The sequence below is a fragment of the Gorilla gorilla genome, chromosome 10 (genome assembly GCF_029281585.2).
Source record: "Gorilla gorilla gorilla isolate KB3781 chromosome 10, NHGRI_mGorGor1-v2.1_pri, whole genome shotgun sequence".
NCBI classification, from domain to species: domain Eukaryota; kingdom Metazoa; phylum Chordata; class Mammalia; order Primates; family Hominidae; genus Gorilla; species Gorilla gorilla.
Genome location: NC_073234.2, coordinates 81,092,692 through 81,109,315, shown reverse-complemented (window position 1 = coordinate 81,109,315; position 16,624 = coordinate 81,092,692). Strand labels below are relative to the sequence as shown.

The 16,624-nt window shown below is 41.7% G+C and overlaps 1 protein-coding gene and 1 long non-coding RNA gene across 5 annotated transcripts in view; one reads left to right on the top strand and one right to left on the bottom strand.

The window, feature by feature from the left end:
• Nucleotides 1–8,772, bottom strand: part of HMGA2 (high mobility group AT-hook 2) — a 141,325-nt gene extending 132,553 nt beyond the window's left edge. Inside the window, exons 1-2 of one of the 4 annotated variants that reach the window (XM_019037784.4) lie at nucleotides 7,651–8,772; nucleotides 4,950–5,036 (exon numbers count right to left, since the gene is read on the bottom strand). In XM_019037784.4, coding sequence (XP_018893329.1) covers nucleotides 4,950–5,036; nucleotides 7,651–7,761 — 198 coding nt within the window. In that variant the 5' untranslated portion in view covers nucleotides 7,762–8,772. The remainder of the gene's footprint in view (nucleotides 1–4,949; nucleotides 5,037–7,650) is intronic. The other 3 variants (XM_055358472.2, XM_004053511.5, XM_004053509.5) reach the window with 3 other exon arrangements.
• LOC101143914 (uncharacterized) overlaps nucleotides 5,938–16,624 on the top strand; it is a 68,806-nt gene continuing 58,119 nt past the window's right edge. The window contains exon 1 of the long non-coding RNA XR_008670486.2: nucleotides 5,938–6,195. This is a non-coding gene — a long non-coding RNA (uncharacterized lncRNA). The remainder of the gene's footprint in view (nucleotides 6,196–16,624) is intronic.

Here is a 16,624-nt window from a genome sequence, read left to right as displayed (position 1 = left end):
CTGTCAACTCTGGTGTCCTTATTTTGCACATGCTTATCTTCATGTATACAAACACTAAATTAAAACCAAAGCCAAATGACAGGCAAAGTTATCATTTTCAAAGTTTAAGATTCTTCTCCTCCAAATCTTCTCTCTACTTCTTTGTAATCATAAAAATCAATAGCAATGATACAAGAGATTATTGCTATTGATCACAGGAGTTACCTTCTGAGCAAACATTATCCTAGACAAAAGAGAATGCCTGCACTACTCTTCCCTAATTTAAATAGAATATGCCATTCAAAATTGCTCAGTGTATTAAAACAATATGAAATAATGCAATGCCCTAACAGATAACAGTTCTCTACTTCCCCTTTTCTCTTGGTTGGCAGAACAAAGATTCATAACTAAAACCATCAGAATCAGTGAAATTAATTCAGTTTCCACTTTGTGCCTTCTGCTCTGTAAACTGCAGAAAGTCAACCAACAAGACAAGACATGTTTGAATGATTTAACTGACATAAAATCCTCTTTAGCACCCATCTATTCTCAAGAAAGAACTGAAATGCAATAGAATACCAATCTGGTATATTCTATCTCCTTAGCAAAATGATCTGTTGAGAACTTGAGATAAAAATGAGCCAGGAATGTAGGTCAGCCAGAGAAATGAGGAGACTTCAAGTTCAGAAGAGTTTAGAAGGATGAGAGCTTCCAGAGAAGTAGAACTATAGGTCCCTTGAAATAAAATTACTTCATAAGATAATTCAAATGTATTTTAATCTCCCATATTTGGATCATAATCTGTGATGATTAAAAGCATTACCAGATAGAATGTGCTGGTGCATTAAGTAAGGCTTTGTCTTCCCTGGCAAAGTGAAAGAAAAAAATGAGTCAATTGTTTAGGTAAGTCAGCCTAAATATCAAGATAATGGAACAACAATTGGGCTTTACTTAATTTCACCTGCTGAATTCATTTGTATCCTCAGATAGGGCCCTGAATCCGCCTGAATTCATTTGTATCCTCAGATGGGGCCCTGAATCCCACAATAAAACTTACCTGCCCATTGAAACACAGAGGAATTAAACTAAATCATAGTAGTTTAATTTAGAAACCATAGGCCAGAATTATATGATAACTTCCAAAGTTACCTTTCCTTAACTCACCTATAATAATGTCTTTGGTTTCTCCTTTTAATTAGGCCTACTATATTCTGAAGAAAATTCTGTCCTCACTCAGCATTTATGCTGAATGATTTTTCTGAAATGGTGATTAAAACTATCTTCTCTCTTCTTAAAATATCTGTGATTGGTGTGGGTAATGATTATGAAAAGCAAACCACATTTCTAGAAATGCAAATGATTAGAAGGAGCATGAAGTAGCCTTTACAGTATCTAATTAATTCAGGCCTTCTTTTTATAGCAAATCGAACATAGAGATTAAACATTTACTCTGAACACATTATTTTAACTATAACTACTTTATCTAGATATTTTCATTCTGCACTTTGCTCCCTAGATCTGTCCATTACACCTAAAGTCAAAAGGGTGGTGAACAAATATATGACATGATGAAGTAGGGTTATCTCACACCTGAGATCTTTTTTTTTAATTTTCATTTTCCTTCCAGTAAAATTTAATTCAACCTCAGAAGAAAAACTTCCTAAAATATGTGAATGAGAATTGGCTTAAAACTTAAAGGTGAATTTGACCTGAGACCTTCAACACTGAAGAATTAGTGACAACCCCTCCAGTATTCTGTCATGATTAAAAAAGTACAACAAAACCCTAAACTAAAGGAGATTATAATTTCTTTCTCTCTAACCATCTGGGAACTGTAAAAATGCTAAGATTTCCATCCAGTACAACCAGGAAAGGAAAGCAAAGCAAAACAAAACAAAAAAGGAAGTTAAGACATAACTGGTCATAGGTGTACCTCAGACTAAAAAATAAATAAAAGGGTAAAGATATGCTCACACAGACATATACACACATGGACAAATGAATTATTCAGGAAAACTTTAACTTCTGATTTCTTTTATTCAGGTAACTATATGAAACTGATTCAGGGACAAATTTTGAGCACTCAGATTGGAGTTCTGAGGAATGACTAGAATCATTACACAATGGTCATGCATAGTAATTAGTTTTAATGGAATATTAAGTAGATTGAAGAATAATTATCTTCTCTTCCAAAAGTTCCAAGCATAGGAAATTGTGTTTTTATAAATGTCTTTGTTTTACATATTATATAAATCAATTTTCTACTGAATATGGTTTGAAATTAAAGTGATGGCTAATTTAGTAGTCACTCACTTGGTCTTGCAACATTCTGCATGCATTGTCCAGTTTCACACTGTTAATTTTCTAATCAACAGCTTTGTTTTCAAATGTCCCAAGGCCAATTACTGAATCCAAATATAAACTTTGTAAGTCAAGAAACTCCAAGCAGCAAGAAATTTTAAGTATATAACCATCAGGATTTCAGTGTGCATTGCAGCTCCTCTAATTTTAGGCTTCTTTCTTCTCATATACTTACCAGTCTTTGCAATGTATTTTGCATTGTGATGGGTCTCAGTTTACAGGAAAACACTCATTTTGTTACTCATAGAAGACTTCTCATATCTATTCTGGTCAGTCTCACAGGGTATGTTTATCTTACATGTTATGAACAATATAACTTTTTCTAAAAAGATTTGCATTGCAAAATCCTGACGAACATGTATGTTTTGTTAGAACACAATATATGCTTAATAAACAAATGTTTGAAAATCATGTTTATATAAAATAGTAACATACTCAACAAATTCTGATTTGAAAGTGAAAATACCTTAAGTTTACACATGCCATGAACGATTCATCAATGTCATTCATTATTTTGCAAGGTATTCTCTTCTCCAGATGAAGTATAATTTATAAAACTGAAGAAAAATAAGTCATGTTATGGGCAAATGTATTTATTCATTTTTATTACAAGAGGGATTTTTATAACACCATTGTAGGAAATAATTGTGTCTGAAAGAATGAAAGATTCTGGAGAAGGAATCCTTAGAAAAAAGAAAGCCTACTTCTGTTTTGGAAATTGGAATAATGTATGCATACACATGAAGAATTTTCAGAAAGATGAGCGGCTTAGGGGGGTCATTTACAAACGCCTGTCACTAGAGTCACTAAAAATAAATCAGCCCTTACTTAGGAATAGATCAACTTTAAAAATTTTGCTTTAGGTGGTAAACTAGGCACTAGCTTCAGCTTCCCTTTTCTCAATACAAATTTTGTTAGTCAGTGGTAAGCTTTTTAAAATGAAGAGGAGGCAATGGGAGCGTTTCTATCTATTCATCCAAAAAACATGAAATATAGTAAAATATGGGAGACAATTCATTTTCCTTTTTAGTATGAAGTTTCAAATTACTTATTTATGGTGAAATTTAAAGATTTCTTCCTAGGAGATATTATCATGATGTGTTTTTCAGAGGAATTACACCACAGCTTAAATGCATGTTAGCTATCTAACAAGATATTCATTTGTGCATCTCCTTAGAATAAAAGTAAATTAGGTAAACTCCACACTTACACAACATAGAAAAACTCCTTGGTAAAATCAGTCCATTTTAGTTAATTTATAAATGAGATAAAATGAAACAAATATAAAGTATTCATATTAAAAATACCAGATTATATATTGCCATTTTTAAATAACAAGGTTACTTAGAGCTATTTTAAAGTTTATTGATTAAATAAGAAACACAATTAAATCTAAACTCTAAGAAGCAATTAAATTTAAATATATTAAAAATATGCTCCTCAACTCTGTTCAAAACTGTTAAAACAGACAAGAACTCAGAGTAACTTCCTAAATAACTTTACATGTACCATTAGTTGCTATGGCAGTTTACATACATTACAGTTAGTACCCACAGTCACAAAGAAAACCACACAAAACATTAATCCCCAAACGATGAGCATATAGTCCTTTCTAACAAATACTGTACATGGAGTACCCAAAACCGGTGAAAAGGTATATCCAAATTTAGTTCTGATTTTTGAAACTTTGTTCTCAATTACTACACAAACCTACAAATAAAACGCAGAAACTTTTTTTTCCAATTTATTTATAAAGTCAAAAAAGTGACCGGTATTTCTCTATACATGCATTAACCCTGACATAGTTCCTCTTTGCTAGCTTAAACACAGCCAACCTGAAGTTATCTTAAACTGCAAGTTTAAACTTATTAAGATAAACACTGAATATTACACTTAACTGGGTTCCATTCTGCCCAAAAAGAGATATTAAATGAGCCAAATATTTGTTTTAAAAAGTCTCATTGTCCAATTCAGACATTTCTATGTCACTTGATGAAAAGGCATTTTGAGATTATGATATACTATACTGCAGGTTTATTGTAAAACAAACAGTATACTTTATTATCACAATTAAAGCTGTAAAATTCATGGAATTTTTCCACTATCCCACAACTAGATTTACTTCTAATTATCATCTATTTGGCAAAGTACTTTAATAGGGGGATTTGGTTTGCAGTAGCCATGTAATAAGCACAAAGTAAATCAATCTTTATCATTTTTCAGAGGAAATTGCAAAAACTTTACCATCAGGCAAAATCTATAGTTTTGATTTGTTTTTAACTATTTACAACTGGTGCAAATATTAATTGTACCATTTTCATCCCCCCACCCCTTCCTTCCTCACTTCTACCCGTTTTAAGGTTCAAATTATTTGGTAGCTGTTTGTTTAAAAACAACACTGTTAAGTATCTTCAAAAACTTTTTATGCTGAGCATCTGCTTACAAAAAAGGTTAACTCGCATCTAACTAATGTTAAATGTAAGAAATGAGTCTTGTGTTACCCAGTTGGGACAAATTCCTGGCTGCGGAGTTAGAATGGGAAAGTTACAGGCAGGCTCCTGTAGTCAGTCATTGATGAAGTTAGGAGAACTTGACTTGAGAAATCTCACCTTTTGAGCTGCTTTAGAGGGACTCTTGTTTTTGCTGCCTTTAGGTCTTCCCCTGGGTCTCTTAGGAGAGGGCTCACCGGTTGGTTCCTAATTGTGAGGGAAAAAAAAATGCTGTTGTGGCAAGAATGTCTGAAAGAAATTGACCCTGACTCTTTAGCTATATTTTCTGCATGTGCTGCTCAAAAGAGCTGTTGGAACACGTTCAGTTCAAGCATAAATGGATGATGATGGTACAGAGTTTACAGAAAGGGGAAATAACTATACTTGTAATGCAAGGGTTCAAAGAGGAAACTCTTATTTTGTATATGAAAACTAGATTCTACTTCAAACCTAAAATGGTAACAAAGACTGAAGAGGCATGTTCTAGAAAGAAAGTCATATACTTTTAAGGTGTAAAGTTTACAGGGCTATGCATTTGGCAACTCATAGGAATAATAGGCATTTTAAACGAACACCACTCTCCATTATACTAGCATTTCAAGCAACAGAAATACGAAGCTACCATCATAGATATTTCAACAATCTTCCATATTGAAAAGGTGGCTTTTAATCATCTTTGTATACCTGCCTTCTAGGTGGATTATGATTCAACTGACACATTTTGAGTGAAATACTGGAGCAATTATTCAAGTTCTTCAGTTCAAAATAACTCCATTCCCCCTAAAATTTCCAAATAATTATAGTAAATCTATGGTGGGAGGTTTTGCTTGAATCATCTAGTTAATTGCTTCAATTCTCCACTTCCTTTTGGAGATGCAGGCATGGCCTCCAGTCTAAATTTAAATATCTTTTGATAAAAATAAACATATTTTCTTCAAAACTTTCTTTTGAGAAAACTCTTATGGGGGTGGAGTGGAGAAAACTAAAAGGGGGTAAAAGCGAGGAGGAATGGAGTGTCTGGGAATGAGAAATGGAAGCAATCACTAGGTTTAGCAAAACTTTAAATGGCTCCTATGCCAAGTAGTAAATACTCAAGTGGTTAAGAGAATGCGATGATTAATATTCCAGATCCCAAATATTTATCCAGTGAATCATCTATTCACATTTCATTCAGATTCGGTGATTAAGTGAGACTAATTAACTTAAAACCCATGAACGTCCTCAATGAAAATTCGCATCCCATTTAGAGAATTCGGGAAGGTTCCCTGCAAGCTTCTGTGGGACCACTAGCACCAGTGGGCACATCGAGAGCAAACACATCGGAGACAAATTTTTCTTTCTTTGTGAACTCTGCCTTAACTCAAAGGTAAAGTATCCAATCACCTCCAGACCCCATTGTAATTTCTTTTGGATTTTCTTTTTTTTGGAGGGGGGGCAATTAGTGAGTTAGAGCTGGGTGGCGGGTGGGAAACAAGTGGGGGAGGGCAGAGACTTCCTGGGAGGTGTAAAACAGGATTCAAATGCGGTGTAAAGTGTCGCTTGGGCAGAGCGGGAAAACTCAGGGGCCTCTAGATCGGCTTGTTTCCTTTGACGATTTCAAAAAGGTACAACTCTCAATTTTTCTAAAATGCACTGGCAAGCAAACATTGTTCACTTTCCCCACCTTGCTCTCGGACAACTTTCGGACTCTAGGATTATTTTCTAATCGGCGTGTTTGCCATGAAGGAAGCGATTTAAGACCAAGGAGCGAGCAAGTTTTAAAGCCCGAGAAAGTGGAGTTTAAATGTTCTCAATAGACATATCCCGCTCCAACCCTGCCCGCCGCGGCTTGGAAATTACAGCGAACAAAACCCCCAGCCCCGCGCGCTGAGCGCAGCTCTGCAAGCGCCGGCTGCACGCTTAATTGGTTGCATCCGCAGACAAAACCCTCCACTCCGCAGGGTCCCGGGCGCCCCTCGATCGTCCCCTACTCAACCCCCGGCCACTGGCCTTGGAGGAGAGCATTCAATGGCTGCAGCTCTGAGGCGCGAGATCCAGGGGCAAAAGGGGGACCGGGCCCCTGACGAGGAAGCGACCCTGGCTACCCTGCACTCTCTTGGACACTCCTTTCAACGCGCCCTTAGCTGGGCGAGTTAACCCCGTCCCTCGGGGAACCAGGCTCCCCGTAGCCCCTGCCCCGGGCTCCCTCCGGCGGCCGCCGCATATTTAAAGAGCCCAAAGAGGACCAGGCAGCCGGGTCTCCATGCGTTCTTTGTCGGGAGGGCGCGAGTCTTGGGCCACCGAGAGCTTGGAGGAGGGCGCCAAGGGGCGGCTGCGGCGCGCCAGCCCCCGACCCGCGAGCAGCCCCGGGAGGCGGGAGAAAGAGCCTCCGGCCCCCAAGACTAGCCCCTTCAGCCCAGATCGGCCGAAGCGCCCGGGTCCCCGGCACCTCCTTCCTCCCGGGCAGTTGCAAAAGCAGCTCGGAAAGCGCCTGCGAGCCCGGGTTTGTCGGATCCCGGTCGCTTCCAGTCACCGGGCGACACCGCGCCACTCGGGGCCGTGCACAATAGCGAAAGTCCGAGGACGCGCTTCGCCCGACCCCACCTCCCGCCTTCCCCGGGCCGCCCGCCGCGGCTCCCCACCTCCCCGCCCGGAGGGTTGCTGGCGCCCCGGGGCCGCGCGGCGCACTCGCGGGGTCTGCGCCGCTCCCCCCGGCCGGCCGGCGGGCAGTGTGCGACGGCCGCGGCGACTGGGCTCCCGCACTCCGGCCGCCCCGCGCGTGTCTGGGCCCCGGCAGTGGGGACGGGGTGGGCTGGTGCCCCCACCGCGCCCTCGTACTGACTTGCTGCTGCTTCCTGGGGCGGCCGCGTCCTCTCTTCTGAGGCGCTGGGGCGGCAGGTTGTCCCTGGGCTGAAGTGGACGGCTGCCCCGCGCCCTCACCGCGTGCGCTCATCCTGCCTCCCGCCGCCTCTACCTCCGCTGCAGCCGCTTCGCCTCGACCGCCCCGGAGCTGCCCAGCACCTTTCGGGAGATGAGGTGATAGGGCTGGGGACGCCGGCGGGGCGAGCGCGAGCTGGCGGGCTGCGAGGGCTGCTGTTGCTTAGGCTGCCGCCGCTGCCACCATCAACACCGGACGTCCAGCGGCTGCCAAAAAGAGAAGAGGGGAGGAGGAGGAGGAGAGGAGGAGGCGCTGCCGGTGGCGGCGGCGGCGGTGGGTGGGTGCCGGAGGTGGAGGTGGAGGTGGAGGTAGCGAGAGGAGGAGGGAAGCGAGGGAGAAGGAAGAGAGGCTTTGAGGTCGCAGAGGCTCCTCTCGCGGGTTGGGATCAGGAGTTGCGGGCACCGGGAGCACTTCGGAAGCGGCTTGGAAAGGGAAGAGACTTGGAGTGAATTGTGTCCCTTGAAATGTTAGGCGGGGAAAGAATTCCTCCTCCTCTTCCCCCCACCCTGCGAGAGAGAGAGAGAGAGAGAGACAGAGAGAGAGAGAGAGAAGAGATTGAGATTGAAAGTGCCTTGGGCAGTCGGAAAGCAAAGGAGGATGGGGAGATTCCGCCGGGATAGGGTCGGGCACGGAGCACAGGCAGAGGACAGAGTAGTGGGTGGCACCGCGCCTCCTCGGGTGGCGGGAGCAGGCGGCGGCGGCGGCGGCACCGGAGAGTCGGAGGGGGACGGGCTGCTAGCTCCTGAGTCTTGCACCAAGCGCGCGCTGCCCGGGCTGGAAGTTTTCTGAGTTCCTGCCCCAAGATTCAAGTGGGATGAGTGTGTGTGAGTGTGTGTGAGTGTGAGTGTGTGTGGTGTGTGTGCGTGCGCGCGCTTGCGCTTGGGGAGGGGGTGGGGGGGGGAGTGCCCACCTCTAATCGTGGGCGGATAAAGGGGAGGGGGTTGCGCAGGAAGAAAAGTATGAGGAGGAGGGAGGCCAGGCGGACCGCCGAGCCAAGGCGCCTGGCTGCTAGCCAGAGGCAGCGTTCGAAATACAACTGCCTCGGCGGCGGCGGCGCCCGGGTGCCACCCGGAGCCCCGCTCACGTGCTCCCGCCCGGCGGCGGGGTTAAAGGGACAGACCGGGGATCCCGGGCTGGCTCGCCGTGGGCCTAGCTCCACCCGCCTCTCGAGGTCACCCCTGGGCAGTTGTCCTGGGAAGGCGCGGGAACGTGACTGTCCCGGAGCCACGTTTCGGGGCTTGGCCTTTACCTGCGCCTCTACCATGCCGAGCCAACACTTTGCAGGAAGCGTCTAGGCTGCACCTCAGGCAGCGCACCGGTTCACTGTGAGTGGGAAGGGACTGCAGAGGAGTGGGAGAGGGCCCCTGACAGCCGTACTCCGCCTCGGAATGCCCTCACCACAGAGCCTTCGGGCGGGCGAGCGCGCACATACACGGAAACATGCATGCAGATACACACGAACACGCGTGTAAGCACATGCACGCAGATACACGTGGACACGGGGGCATTCATGCACTGGTAAACACCCGCATTTACACACACACACATACACACAGGCACGCAGATAGACATGCACATTCGCAGACACATGCAAACAATGTGCACACACAGAGCGCCCCAGCTTCTTCATTGAACTTTTTTCTCCAGGAAAGACTAGAGGCAACCGAAGTTCCCTCCCCATCCCCCTCCCCGGGGATCCGACGTTCCCAGGGTAAAGGGCACCTTGTAGATTCCTAACACCACAATTGCACTCACTGCCCAACTCTCCCTTCAGTTTACCTCGATTTAACCTTCTGCCTGAGAACTCTCTTTCTGCCAAGTCCTAATTTTATGGCCTGGGCTGTTCTGAGTTATGTGAACACCATAATGGCCACAGTCCGTTTTTAAAAGGTGGAGTACATTTTTAAATGTACCTCTTTTCATCCTTGAATAACACAAAACTCTGAAAAAATTAGGTTCAGATTTTCACACATCACACCCAAAATTATTTTGGACTAATTCCAAAATAAAAACTTTCACCTGGGGAAGAATTTATTTTTTTCAAAGATACAGACCACCGTGGAATAAAAACGCCTACTTTGCAGCCCTAAGCAGGAGTTAGGCACCGCCAGGTTCCGCTGTGCATGTGGAGGAGGCGCGTGTAAATGTCTGCTTTGGCGCGGCAGCGCTGATTGGTCCGCGTTGCCATTTTAAATCCATTTCCAGCTGCCCTTTGCAGAGCTGGGACACTTTGCTGCACGTTGAGTGCTCTGCAGGAACCCAGGGTTTCTCCTGGGTCTGGGAACGCTTAGCTGTAATGGAGAGAGAGAGCCTCCATCCCTCCGGATGGAGCCCAGCAGCTGACTGGGGAGGGAGGGGTCTAACAGGAACCAAAGGTTTTCTGTCAGGGCTTGGCTCAAAGATGGTATCTTCATCAAAGGGATTGAAGTTTCACCTAACGATTACAGTGATATTTCCTAACTGCCAATCGTGCACATTTAAAAACTATGATCACATATTTGCACTGTGGTGTGCACATTTCACATACACGTACAAAATAGGTTTTTGGGTTTGTGTTGTTTGCTCACTTTTTGCCAGGAGTAGAGAGAAATTCTGAAGGTGAATGCAGGGGAGTCACTGAGGAGTTCAGCCAGCCAGTTTTGTGCTGTATACCTCATTATATCCTAGGATTTTTTTTTTTTTTTTTTGGTAACGTGTACAGAGGTCAGCAAAGAGCGGATTCCAAAATTTTGTTTTTGCATTAATCTTTGAATATAAGAGAAGCACAGAAAAATTGGGGGTGGGGGAATATACAGCCACTTGTTTTCAGGCTGCTATCATTTTGCTATTAGACTATTTGACCCCTTTTGAATTTATAACAAGGGTATAAAACAAATATTGTATCAAGTTCTATTTAAATCAATTTTATATATTTTCATTCTTAGGAAGCTGTATTTAATTTTTCAGAATTCTGTATACTTTCTGTAGGTGAAACATTAAAATTTGTTGTAATCTTTGAAATTATTGAGACTTTTACTATTCAAAAAGGTATTCTTATATATTTTTAAAATAATGTTAAATGGCTAGATTTTATTTTTAAGGAAAGGAATTTTTTTTTTACATTTACATCTGAGGGTTTTTCCCCCAGTTTAAGTTTCTCAACCGTTCACTGCCTCTTCTTTATCACACCATATTTACCCATGTATTCAAGGCTCAATTCTTCTTTCTAATTTGAAAGCTTTCCAGGTAGTTTCTGTCCATATTCAATTGTGTCTTTTCTTCTTCTGCACCCACTATAGAATTGAGCAATTAGCACCTTGGTTGTATATGTTAACAAGGTTTTTAATTATCTGTGACACATGATGTAGATCAGTGTTTAGATCAGGTCAGCCTATTAGTGGGTGGTAAAATTAATTTAGCAAGCCCATAACATCATTTAAAAAATAAGTAGACTAGGATTGAGAATATCACATGTAAAATTTCTGTCTTAGATATATAGTACATATGTATGAAAACTATTAAGATATATTGTATTTTCATCTTTAACATCTTGGAATTTGGGATGTATCTTAGAATTCAAGGTGTCTTAGCACTATGTTATCACATACTAGGTAGTGTCTTTTCTATTTTGGTGGTATACATGCTGCTATGGTTTGGCTCTGTCTCCACCCAAAACTCATCTTGAATTGTAGTTCCCATAATCCCTACGTATGGTGGGAGGGACACGGTGGGAGGTCATTGAGTCATGGGGGTGGTTCTCCCATGCTATTCTCATGATAGTGAGTAAGTGTTCACAAGATCTGATGGTTTTATAATGGGCTCCCCTCTTTGCTCAGCTCTCATACTTCTCCTTCCTACTGCTTTGTGAAGAAGGTGTCTTGCTTCCTTTTTGCCTACTGCCATGACTGTAAGTTTCCTAAGGCCTCCCCAGCCATGCAGAACTGTGAATCAATTAAACCTCTTTCCTTTCTAAATTACCCAATCTCGGGTATTTCTTCATAGCAGTGTGAGAATAGACTAATACACATGCTTATATGTAAATTTTATGTATATTCCCAGAAGACAGGTAGCATTTCAAGCACCTCTTTTTTTTTTTTTTTTTTTTTTTGCACTAGTCTTGTCTAGGTAGTGTTCTGTTCATGATACACTTCTGGTAGTTATTAATTTATTACAACAACGAAGGTACCTATAATAAATTTACTATTTTAAAGAACATGCCATACAGGATGAGAAAAGCGTTAGATATACTAAAATACCTTTGGCATTCTTTTAACGAAAGAAAGATGCATCTGTGACAAGGAGATTTAAGTTCTCATATTGCACTTTATCAATGACATATTGACACCTTAATACATTCACAAATTAAAAAAAATTATTTAAGGATTTACTCAGATTATAACTGATTAATCATGAATATATTTCATGTGTAATTAAATGCAGATTTATTATAATCAGGTATTTTGGAATTGAATCTATATAAGGTCACAGAAAAAATTATAACTAATATTGATTGAACAGAATGCATAGCACTCGTGTGTGTGTATGTAAATAGAAGTTTAGTAAAGTACAATGTAAACACATAGGTTAGGCGAAGTGGCTCATGCCTGTAATCCTAGCACTCTGGGAGGCCGAGGTGGGAGGATCACTTGAAGCCAGGAGTTCGAGACCAGCCTGGGCAACATAGTGGGACCCTGTTTCTTCAAAAAATAAAAAAATTAGCCAGGCATGGTGATGTGCACCTATAGTCTCAACTACTCGAGAGGCTAAGGTGAGAGGATCACTTGAGCCCGAGAGGTCGCAACTACAGTGAGCAATGATGGTACCACTGTACTTCAGCCTGGGTGACAGAGTGAGACCCTGTCTCAAAACACACACACACACACACACACACACACACACACACACACACACACACACATATACACAACAAAACAAAGCAAAATAAACACATAATCTGGCCTTCAGAGCTTTGCATTCCACTTTGGCTGAAAAACATTTCATGTGTTTTAATATAAGGTCATTTGCACTGCTCAAACCCACGATTTAGAAATTATGTCTTTAATAATTTATTATTTAATCATAATTGTGGGCCGGGCACGGTGGCTCACGCCTGTAATCCCAGCACTTTGGGAGGCCGAGGCGGGTGGATCACGAGGTCAGGAGATAGAGACCGTGTCTAACATGGTGAAACCCTGTCTCTACTAAAAATACAAAAACGTGGTGGGCACCTGTAGTCCCATCTAGTTCGGAGGCTGAGGCAGGAGAACGGTGTGAACCCGGGAGGTGGAGTTTGCAGTAAGCCGAGATCGCGCCACTGCACTCTATCTAGCCTGGGTGACAGAGCAAGACTCCATCTCAAAAAGAAAATAATAATAATAATAATAATTGTGTCTTTAATGCTTAATAGTTAATGAAATGTAGGAGAGATTATCTCTAAGAGTTTCCCTACAGTATCATCAAGAACAAATATATGCTGCTAAATTAGTTTTGGGGTTTTAAATTCTTTCAGATAGGCTTCCTAGTCCTGTAGTCAGAGGATCACCAAACAAAATAAATTTGTTCACTCATTCATTCAAGAAACATATATTGAGTTGAGTTGATTTTGCAGAAATCTCACCTGTTATTCTCTCAGGACTCAGAAATGTAATTCATCTAAAACTAGAGAGAATCTCTATTAACACAATTAGGTCTTCATTTAAAATCTATTTACTTATCACATTAAGTCTTCCAGTACTCTCCTCTGTCCAATCCATCATTCATTCAGCCCTATTTATTGAGCACTTAATACATGCTGGGATTCACAGAACATTCCTTTCAACAAAAGTCATGGAACCAGAACAGAAGTGGAAGAGTTTCATGTCTGCCTTTCATCTATTGACATTATATTGTCAGCCCCAAGCAATCTCGGTCTCCATATATTATCAAGCAGCTTTGGGTAGCAGGAAGAACATGGGCTTTGAAATCAGATTTAGGGACAGGAGGTGTAGTAGGCAGAATGGCATCCAAGATCTTCTGCCTCGAGGTGTACATGAGTACATAATCACTGGCTGGGCTTCACTCCTGTGACTAGCTTGTATTACCTGACATACTGACCTTAAGACAGGAAAATTATCCAGAGGAGTCATACCAAATGTGTGTTTAAAGCAGAGAGTTTCCTCTGGCTTAAGAAGGATTTGACTCATACCATAGCTTTTTGAAGATGGAGGACATGGGTGGCAAGGAATGTGAGTGGTTTCTAGGAGCTGATGGCAGCCCACACCAACATCTAACAAAGAAATAAGGACCTCTGTTCTCCAATCACAAGGAACTGAATTCTACCAACAACAAGAACAAGCTTGAAAGTGGAGTCTTCCCCAGAGCCTTCAGACAACAGCACAGGCAGGCCGACACCTTGATTTCAGCCTTATGATCCCTGAGTAAGAACCCCAGCTACCCCATATCTGGCTTCTGACTCACAAAACTGTGAGCTATTAAATGGGTATTTTAACTATATTTTAAGTCATTAAGTTTGTGGTAATTTGTTATGCAGCCATTGAAAACTAATACAGGAGGGAATCTAGTTAAATAAACTTCCTCTCCTTTCACCATCCATGAAATGTCACGAAGCTCCAAAGCACAATGACTTTATCTAGAATTTATCTGGAAATGCCCCACGTGGTTGCATCACTCCTACCAAGCCACCTGCCCTGTCTCTTTGCGGTAATTGGGTAGTAGTGACCAGCATCATCTTGAATTGCTTTCCATCCTTCCCTGCCTTTTTTTCATTTTTCCTTACTTTCACTGCCTTGAGTGTGTACTTCTCAAATAAAGCATAAAGATTAATCCTTACCCAAGACTCTTGTTTGCTCAGGAACCAGACTAAGGCACCCAGAAATTCAAACTCAGTGTCTGTAAAACTGAATTGATCATCTGTGGTGGTTTAAGAACATGTTTGTAAATTCTTCAACATTCTTCCCACAAAGGGTGAAATCTAATTTCCACTCTTCTTAAACGTGGGTCAATTTTACTAATATGCTTGTAATAAATAAAAGGCAGTAGAAATCATGCTGCATCATTTTGGAGACTAGATACCACAAGGCTACAAACACGGATAATACAATTGCTGCCTTGATCTCAATCTCTCCCCGTGCCTCCTCCTGCCACCTTGGAATTCCTGAATGTGAGAAGCTTAGCTGCCTTGAAGCCACCATGCTGGAGAGACCTTGGGCAGAGGCCACACAGAGATAGAAATGCCAAGGAGCCCTTGCTGTGACAGGTCTCAAACATTTATCTTCCCATCAGCTGCCTGATAAGTGAGTGCATGAACATTCAGATACTTCCAGGCCCCCACCCCCAACTGCCTTTAAGCCACCCCAAGCAGATGTGAAGCAGAACAAAGAGGAGAGACCCCTGCTGAGCTCTGACCCAAGTGCAGATTTAGGAGTAAAACACATGTTGTGTTAGTTCTTCATTCACTAGGTTTTTGGGTGAATTGTTACATAGCCATAGAAACTGGCCCATAATTTTTTCCCCAAAACGATTTTCTTTTCTTACCAATCATTCTTATCCAGGAATCGCACTTAGCTAGGAATCAATCTAGATCCTTCTCTTTCCACATCAAATGATCACCAAGTCCCTCTAATTCTGCCTTCTAAATATTTCTTGACTCTACTTCCCACCCCACTGTCACTGCCTTAGTTAGGGCTCCCTCCCCTTCTCATTTGGATTACTTCACTATCTTTCTCCATGGTCTCCTAGCTTTCAGTCTTACATTGTAAAAATCCATTCTTCACTGCTTTTAGAAGGATTTCTTTCTTTTTCTGATCAGTTATTGTTATTGTTCTTTTTCTCTTATCACAACTGTAATAGAAAATGCATTGTTGAAAATGCACGCGACAGAAAAGTAAAGAAAAAAATTCCCCAATTATCACACCACTGAGAGAAAACTCTAAAACTATTTTAATCTTTCTGGACTTTAAGTGAACAAATACAGGTTCATACTGCACATTAGAATTTATGACTTATTTTTGTTGTTGTTGCTTGTTTTGTTTTGTTTTGTTTTGTTTTGAGACGGGGTTTTGCTCTTGTTGCCCAGGCTGGAGTGCAATGGTGCGATCTCGGCTCACTGCAACCTCCGCCTCCTGGTTCAAGCCATTCTCTGTCATGAACAGTCAAACGTAATTCTTAATTGATAAAATATTCAATCCATGCATGATTGGCAAAAGTTATAATGTGACTGGCTTTTTAGAAAAATCAATGAATTTTATTTTTACAGAATTTTTAGGTTCACAGCAAAATAGAGTGGCAAGTACAGAGAGTTCCCATATATTCTGTGTCTCCACATACATACAACCTCCCGAGCTATATATACATTGACACCATTTGTTACAATCCATGAACCTACACTGACATATCATTATTGCCCAAGGTCCATAGTTTACAGTAGGGTTCACTCTTGTTGATGTACATCCTGTGAGTTTTGACAAATGTAGAATGACACGTATCCACCATTGTAGTCACATACAGAATAATAGTTTTACTGCCCTAAAAATCCATATGCGTTGCTCATCATCTCCCCTCCCACCTAATCTCTGTCAGCCACTGATATTTTTACTGTTTCAATAGTTTTGCCTTTTCTAGATTTCATAAAGTTGGAATCACACCATATGTATCCTTTTCAGATATGCTTCTTTCAGTTAGTAATATGCATTTAAGTTTTCTCCATGCCTTGTCATGGCTTGAGAGCTAATTTCTTTTTAGCACCAAATAACATTTTATTGTTTGGATGTACTACAGTTTATCCACTCACAAAGTGAAGGATATCTTGGTTGCTTGCAAATTTTGACAATTATGAATAAATCTGCTATAAACATCCATGTGCCAGTTTTTTTGTGTGTGTGTGAACATAAGTTTTCAATTA